Genomic DNA, 8,642 nt, shown 5'->3' with positions numbered 1-8,642 from the left:
AAACATCAGTCATCAACAAAGTATTATTTAATATTGGACGGCTTTATGTAAAAATAGAGGTAAAATATTGAGCATAACTTTGGGGACCTGAGAACACTTTACGAAAGATCATGCTAGGCTACACTCTTAATTTCAGGGGCCAAACGTTAACCCACTAATGCACAAACACTTGGCAACAGGTGTATGAAAACCACTTTCTCATCAGCAGAAACTATGAACAGTGGCAGACTCATCGGTGACCAGCCATCTGTTTCACACAGATAGACCAAGTGAGATCATGGTAGTTCTCTTTACCTGGAAGCTTTAGCAAAATACTGGCTCAGAATCCTCCAAAAGAGAGTGTTCCTTCTGCTGCAGCTTTCCTGACGTACTCAAGCTGAAAATACATCATGTATTGTTTAGATAAATTAGCCCCATTGTAGCAACGTTTGCAGTGCAATGTTGCAAACCATGCTTTAAGTAAGAAATAAATATAAAGTACTAGGGCTGGGTGTCGCTGTTGATTGTCTGCATTGATTTGATTGGATTCCGATTCACAAGGCCCCAATTTGATTTGATTCATGATTCAATTTGATCCAATCCAATTTAATATTAATATCAATGAATGTAGGGATAATTTAGTTACAAAACTATTTTGCTTCACATTAAAGAGATTCTCAGCAACCAAAAGTTGGAAATAGTACAAAGAAGATTCCAACCAGACACATCATTAAAAATATCAAGGTCTGCAAGATATTCCGCGCAATGGATATGTGAAACAGTCTGGTGTGTCAGTCTAAATCAAAGTATCAGTGGCACAATATCCTAAGCTTCACTCCTTAATTTGGTTTCAACTACAGAAAAATATGATCCTAAAGGTCACATATTTTACCCCTTTAAGACAAGTTTACATTGCTCTCAGAGGTCTGGAGCTGCTATCTTAGCTGAAAACACTCCAAAGACATGCGTGTTAGGTTAATTGGTGACTCTAAATTGGCCGTAGGTGTGAGTGTGAGCATGCTTGGTTGTCTGTCTCTACATGTCAGCCCTGCAATTGACTAGTGACTGGTCCAGAGTGTACCCCACCTCTCGCCTAATGAGAGCTGGGATAGCAGCCCTCGTGACCCCCAATGGGATAAGCAGTGTAGAAAATGAATGGAGGACAACAATATGGACAACTATCATAACCTAAATAGCCCCAGAAGAGTACTATTAAAAAATATGGACACTAATAAATCATGATATATAGAATAATAGAATAAATCTAATAAAGATTTTTATTTGTTTTTATTTTGATATCAGTGAAAATCCAACATGTTTTATACCTTGTTGAGAAAAATTGAGGAATGCATAACACATTTTAGAATATTTACAAAGATATGAACAAAACTAGGGTGTAACTACTATCCTAGTGAGTATACCTCTTATCCAATCCTTTTAATAAAATACATAAAATATTTATATAACAAACAATATCAAGAGTATATAAAATGGTTAAGGGATGTAAAAACATATTTAACTTGCATTTTAAACTTGCCTTAAGTACAGTATCCTAAATGTGCAATTCATATCAGAAAGTTTTTTAATTTAGTACAAATGCATGTCCATATTTTAATACTCTGCTTGTCCCAGCAAGTTTTCAAATTTCCTTAAGATTTAAACCAGCACCTGGTTTATTATAATGACAACATTCAACAGAATTTACTGGCTGGTGAAGCCTGAATACGGTTAAATATGAAAAGACAGATAAAAGAAACGTTCAGCTCAATATGTGGTAAAATCAAAAGTCTCTTGCTGTACAAATGCCTTGCATGTGCATTCTCACAAGTCGAGCGATATCCGAAAGTGCTGTGCTCTTTGGGCAAGTTCATTTGCAAACTCTTGAGCCTCATGCAGAGCTTTGGTGTCGGGAAAGTGCAGCGCCGCCTTCTTGGTGGCCACAGCCAGCTGCTTCAGGAGAGCACACAGGTGGTTGCTCTTACACAGCAGGCTCTTACTGGACCCTCCACGTTGAGCCTCCCTGCACAGAGTGTCCACCAGTCTCTGGCCCACCATGATCACCAGCTTTCCCTGTGAGATGAATTTTTCTGGGGGCTGGCCATCCTGAAGGCTGCCTACAAATCCCCTGATGGCCTTTTGGAGAGCGCCGAAGTAGAGGCGGCAGTGCTCCGACAGGGAGGGTGACTGATTTTCTTCTGGCCCGCTGCTGGACTCTGAGGAGTGACGTTTGTTATCAGCCTGTGTAATGGAGAAACAACACAAATGGCCACATTACTTCTCTCCATCTTTTGTAGTTTTTCCAGGTAAATTTCAAGAGACATGTTCAGCTAGATTGCCTGAAAACCTCTAAGGATTACACTTTCTTAAGGCAGGGTTCTTTTGTTTTTTAGACTTACCTGTGCCTTTTTGGACACTGGTTCATCATTTTCTTTAGCTGCCGTCTCCTCTTCCTTCTGCTGCTTTTCAAAATCAGTCTTTGTCTAAGATGAAAAAAGCAGATATATTTCAATACTACAATCTTTTGAGTTTTTAAGGTTAGAAGCTTGAACTGTTTTCATAATGATTTAATGTATTCAAACACATGGCCCATTCATTACCTGTAGCTCTACATAGTCATTGTCATCCTCCACTAAGTCCTCTTGCTCACTCACATCAGGACTTTCCTTCATCTCTGGCTGACTTTGAGCTTTGGGGTGTTCTGGATCTCTCTGAGGGGCTCTGAACAGCAGTTTGCCATTAGCATTGATGATGGACACCAGGCGCTTTATGTCCTCTGGAACAGTGCGTGCCACCATAACAAAGCGCTCCAGCTGGTCAGGTGTCTGGGCCTGCCCCGGATCCTGACAGAGCGTGCTGAGGGGCCATCCAGCCATGTTCAGAGCACTCACTGTTTGTTGTAGGATGACGCCTGAGTCCTCTATGATGGACAGCTGTTTATAGAGCCGTGTCTGAAGGTTTGAATCTGTCAAACGTCGGGCATTGCCCTTAACGTCAAGGGCAAAGTTCAGAAAGCATGCTAGAGAAGTTGCAATCCCCTCTGCTGCTTCTTTGATCTCCTTCAGATGTTTCTCCAGATGTTCCCTGCTTCTCCAGTTACTGCTGACAAAGTCCATGAGACAGGGCACAGCCCTGCAAACACAGTCCTGCAGCTCCAGGAGTCTGCGACTGGCCTCGTCCTGGCTGAGCGTCACCTCTCGCAGAGGCTCGGGGGACGAGGAGCTCAGAGCAAGAGAGTCACAGGAGCTAGTGGAGGAGTTGGATGCTGTGCTGATCCTTTGACTGTCTGCTGCAGAGAGATGTAAGGTTCTACCCCGCTCATCATTGTCCTGCACCAGTGAGTCCCCACTTCCTGGAAGGTTATGGAAAGAGGTACAAGCCAGGAAGTTCCTCATCCTCTGCAGACGCACTCTTTTGAGTTCATGAGCATTGCTCGTGTCAACCCTGCACTCCAGCGGTATGTGATCTCTTGGGGAGTCACTGAGGACTCGGGTTTGGGGTTCCACCAGTGGAGGAACTGCATAAAGCTTTTCTTCTGTAAGCTTCTGAGTTGGTGGCTTATCATAAATGGGAATCCTGGGGAGCACTTTAGGTGGACTGTCAAGAGTACTGGCCTTTGGTGTATCATACAGCAAGGAGGCCGGACTTCCTCCCTGAATAGGCCAACCATGTCCAGGCAGAGTGCCACACAGCTGCCGGCAAGCAGCTTTGGATGGCATGGTGTCATAGGAGCCTTTGGGTGGACTTTGTTTCTCAAGACCCACTGGCACGTCATAAATCCAGTCAGGCTTGCGAGGGTTTGGAAGAGTGCTGTAACCCGCAATCACATTCTGTGGCGCTTCTGTAGTTGAGGGAACTGGGATGTCATAGTTTGGATCCTGATGCAAAGGGGGTGGAACTGCATACACCTGTGTGCAAAGATAAATTCATTAGAAAAAAAGAATTCAGGACAGAAGCTGACAATGGATGCCTATGAACAACTATCTCTACAGGTTTTTTTCTTTGCCTTTTTTATTGCAGAAATCAAGTACTAAATCATGGATGCCTTAAATCAGTGCATCCCACTGGTGGGCCCCAAGAGGTACTGTTGGTGGTCTGTGAGCTAGCTTCCTTCCCAGAATATTTAAGTGGCTTTGCAGATGCCTAATCAGAATGAAGGCAGTGGCTTATTAATTGCACTTTTTGACCCCACAAATACTTCACAAGTTATATTACCTTACCTGAAAGCAAAGCCTTTGCACTGAAATTCCCTCTTTATGAAACTAAAATATGATGAATCAAAGTTAAATGTTTAGTTTCACAAGGGTTTTGTTGAATCCCAGAAGATTTTTGGCTGCCTTAGAGAGAAGACTTTGCTGAAGTGTACATTATCTCTATCTTGAAAAGGAGGGTTGAAAAGAAGTAGAAGATAAAAAGTCCCTGGAGGGAGCCATAGGTGGAGCCACAGAGTGGCCTACAGGACTAAAGCCCTGAATGTTTTAACTCCATAAAAGTAGGTTACTTCTGAGTATTATAAAGGCAAAAGAAACAGATGATGATAAACGACATGAAATTTCATTTTTGTCTGACAAACTTAAACCTTATTTTAGAACTTCTTACACCCTTCTACTTCTACAGTGTGTACACCCTGTACACACTGAACTGTAATAAATGTCTAATGTTGAATTGAATTTGTATTTTTTCTGCATTTTCATTAATAAATCTATATCTGGTACTACAGCTTTTGCTTTTTTTTATGTTATCTTTCAGTAGTACCAAATATAAACTTCTGTGCTTGACTCCTCTAAGATTTGGATCGTAAGTTAAAAAGATAACACCAGACAGTTTCTATTCGAGGCAGTGATGAAAATGGTTGATTTTAAAATGCTAATCTCAGAATGATGAAGAAACACTGACAACAATAAGATATTAAAAATTATGTTGAATGTAATGGATGTCTTTTTAGGTGGAACTGTGTCATTTTGATTTAGCTTTTCAAATCTACATTAAATTGAAGTTGGCTTGAAGATAGTGTACATAAAGTGCATTCATGAAATACTCCTACCACCTTCAATTGTCCTGTTTTGCTATGTAGCAGCCTGATGCTACGATTTCTGAATAAATTTTTTTCTCAATAGTCTCAGTACCTCATCATGACAAAGTGAAAACAGAATTTCATTTTTTTTTGCTAATGTATCAAAAATGGTAAAAAACTGAAATATCACACTGACATAAGTTTCAGATCACAGCGGCCTCCACTGATCTGGGCTTACGGCAAAGCGGCCACACATGAAAGCTTTCATTTTAAGTTTTTTGCAAACTCAAAGTGGGATTTTGTGTGTTTTGCATTGAAGAGAGGCCTCCGTCTGGCCTCTCTGCCATAAACCCAGATCAGTGGAGGGCTACAGTGATGGTTGTCCTTCTGGAACTTCGTCCCATTCCCACACAGGATCTCTGGAGCTCATCAGAGTGACCATCAGGTTCTCACCTCTTTTACTACAGCCCTTCTCCCCCTGATTTCTCAGTTTGGCTGGGTGATGAGCTCTAGGGAGGGTCCTGGTTGTGCCAGACTTCTTCCATTTGAGAATTATGGAGGCCACTGTGCTCTTGGGAACCTTCAGTGCAGCATTAGTTTTTTGTTTTTGCCATAAAACAATCCTGTTTCTGAGCTCCTCATGGTTTGGTTTTTTTGCTCTAATATGCATTGTCAGCTGTGAGGCTTTCTATAGAGGGGTGTTTGTCTTTCCAAATCATGTTTTATCTATTTAACTTACCACAGGTGGACTCTAACCACGGTGTAGAAACATCTCAGCAAAGAATTTCAAACATCCTGGCTAAGACTCTCAGTACTTATGTCAATGTGATATTTCCATTCATTTTTAATACATTTGCAAACATTTCTAAAATTTTGTTTTCACTTTGTCATGATGGGGTAGTGAGCTTAGATCAATGAGAATAAACATGATGTTTTTCTACTGTGGCATCAGGCTGCAACATAAGAAAAACAAAAAAAGTGAAAGGGGTCTGAATGCACTGTAAGTAAAAAGATACTTTCACCTGGAATAAGACAAAAACAGTCGCTTAGATTTAACTTTTTGCAGTTTGGACCTCCTGTCCTCATTAATTTCTCCGACTTACATAAGTGTCCCCCGGACTGCTGCACCTTGAGCTCTGCTGAGAGTCGAATCTTTTCTCCAGCCCTGAAATGGGTAGCAGTGAGCTGCTTCGTGGCATGTTTCTAGGAGTAGTTGATACCTGCAAAAGAAAACAGTAAAAGCCAGGAAACAGTTGGAAGGTTAGCAACATATAATCTTTGATTTTGATGCTTTTAGTTGTGTATATGTCAAAGATCTTACAGTGAAAAAAGGAGCACGCCTTGCTTGATTCGGGACATCGTAAACCTCTCCTTTCACACCGGACGCCATGTTGATGAATGAAGCCTGCAGACAAGACAGACAGGATGTGATGTTAGAATTGACTGGCACAGCTTTGATCAAAGCTGCATCTACCTCCCTGACCGCTACATCAACATTTATGGGGACAGTGTTTGCTCTGAAGACTGCTGAGAGAGCCGGAGAACCCCATTATGCATTCACTTTGCCAATTAACACAGCTCTGTAATAGAAACCATGCTGCTCATTGAATATTTGGTGGCTACTGCATGAGGGAAGAGGACTCCCCTGGAGCAGGAGAGGAAATGGTGAACATGTGGGCATATTTCTCTCCACCTTCTGCTTCATAGGCACCCATATACACTCTTTTGCCTTTCTGGGGTCTGTGGCGGCATGGGTTGCTGTTTGCGGTTAAAAGTGTCTGAAGTCTGTGTCTGTTTGTCTTTTACAGGCCAATAAAGACCCCAGAGCTGCATGCCTGTCCCCATGGTGAGGCCCCTGGTCCCCATCTGTAAGCTCTTTTGCCAGCAGGGGGTTCGCGGGGTTGCATTTCTGCCTCTCTAATCAGGAGTGAACACTTCCCAAGGAAAAGGACCAAGCTTGACCTCAGAGTAACAGACTAACATTGTCGTTTCAGCTCTTTATTCACAAAAACATTATGAATAAATGAAAAAATGTCTGTGTTTACCTCAGTTCCCTCTGGGCTGTGTTTAAATGCTGATGGGACTGAACTCTTTGCAGCAGATAAAGGAGTAGAAGGCACCTTGTAGATCATGTCCATGCGTTCGTAGGCAGGGCTGCTGGAGGGCCGGGGAACGCTGGGGATTTGGTAGATATTTTGTGTGCTGTGATCAGCGTCAGCATCAGTTAACTTCTCCAGACTTAAAGAACCTGCAGCAGTTTCAGTCTGTGGTAAAAGCTGCAGTCTATTAGCAGGAGCCAAGCCGTGACATCCATACAGAGAACACATCCACCATCCGCTGGTGCCCGCCACGTTTTGATCCATCACTGTGATGATGTCCCCCTTTCTGAAGGCCAGCTCGTCAGGACATTCTGCCGTGTTGTCATACAGAGCCTTTGCAAGTTTCCTCTGTAATAAGAAGAGAGAGAAAGAAATTCAGGGGATAAAAAAATTAGTAGACAGGTAAAGAGTGGCATGTTTTAATGCCAGAGACAATGGAGACAAAGATAATTTACACATGCATCTCAAAAAATTAGAATATCATGAAAAAGTTCATTTTCTGATTTAATTCAAAAGGTTTGACTTCCGTGTATTCTAGATTCGTCTCACACAAAGTGAAATATTGAAGACCTTTTTGTTCTAATCTTGATTATTATGGATTACAGCTCACACAAATCAAAAACCCACTATCTCAAAAATGATGTATCATGAAACAAACGATTTATGATACAGAAATGTTGACCCTTTGAAAAATTAGGTGCATTTATGCACTTAGAAATCGGTGCTTTTTTGCATTAATTACAGCATGTATGTGTCGTGGGATGGAGGCGATCAGTCTGCGGCACTGCTTGGGTGTTATGAAGCCCATGCTCTGATAACAGCCTTCAGCTCATCTGTATTGTTGAGTCTGGTGTCTTTCATCTTCCTCTTGACATTTCCCCAGAGCTCCTCTATGGGGTTCAGGTCAGAACCAGTTGGCTGGCCAATCAAACACAGTAATAACATAGTCAGAAAACCAGTTTCTGGTAGTTTTGGCTTCACTGTGGGCAGGTACCAAGTCCTGCTGGAAAAGGAAACCAGAATCCTCATAAAGCTTCTCATCAGATGGAAGCATGAAGTGCTCTAAAATCTCCTGGTAGACTAATCTGGACTTGTTAAAGCACAGTGGACCAACAGCAGCAGATGACATGACACCCCAAACCATCACTGACTGTGGAAACTAAAAACACTGGACTTCAAGCACCTTGGATTCTGTACCTTTCTGATCTTCCTCCAGACTCTGGGACCTTGATTTCCAAATGAAATGCAAAATTTACTTCCATCTGAAAACAAGACCACTAAGCAACAGTCCAGTTCTTATTGTCCTTGGCCCAGGTGAGGCGCTGATGACATGGTTTCCTGAACCCATCTGTGTGTGGTGGCCCATGATCCACTGACTCCCTTCTCAGCCCACTCCTTGTGGAGCTCCCCTAAGTTCTTGATTCTACTTTGTTTGACAATCCTCTGAAGACTGAGTTCTTCCCTGCTGCTTGTGCACCTTTTCTTATGAAAAGGCTTTGACACAGCCTCGGAGAACAGCCTGGCTTACCCTCCTGGTGGAGAGAGTCAGTACC

The 8,642-nt window shown here is 42.3% G+C and overlaps 1 protein-coding gene across 1 annotated transcript in view; it reads right to left on the bottom strand.

Annotated features, from left to right (window-relative positions):
* Positions 1-1,249: 1,249 nt before the first annotated feature.
* Positions 1,250-8,642, bottom strand: part of cass4 (Cas scaffold protein family member 4) — a 29,378-nt gene continuing 21,985 nt past the window's right edge. The window contains exons 2-7 of the mRNA XM_041778915.1: positions 7,036-7,437; positions 6,312-6,395; positions 6,094-6,210; positions 2,577-3,884; positions 2,376-2,459; positions 1,250-2,217 (exon numbers count right to left, since the gene is read on the bottom strand). Coding sequence (XP_041634849.1) covers positions 1,801-2,217; positions 2,376-2,459; positions 2,577-3,884; positions 6,094-6,210; positions 6,312-6,395; positions 7,036-7,437 — 2,412 coding nt within the window. The 3' untranslated portion in view covers positions 1,250-1,800. The remainder of the gene's footprint in view (positions 2,218-2,375; positions 2,460-2,576; positions 3,885-6,093; positions 6,211-6,311; positions 6,396-7,035; positions 7,438-8,642) is intronic.

The sequence above is a fragment of the Cheilinus undulatus genome, linkage group 3 (assembly GCF_018320785.1).
Source record: "Cheilinus undulatus linkage group 3, ASM1832078v1, whole genome shotgun sequence".
In the NCBI taxonomy this organism is placed as follows: domain Eukaryota; kingdom Metazoa; phylum Chordata; class Actinopteri; order Labriformes; family Labridae; genus Cheilinus; species Cheilinus undulatus.
This window is presented reverse-complemented; position numbering and strand designations above follow the sequence as displayed.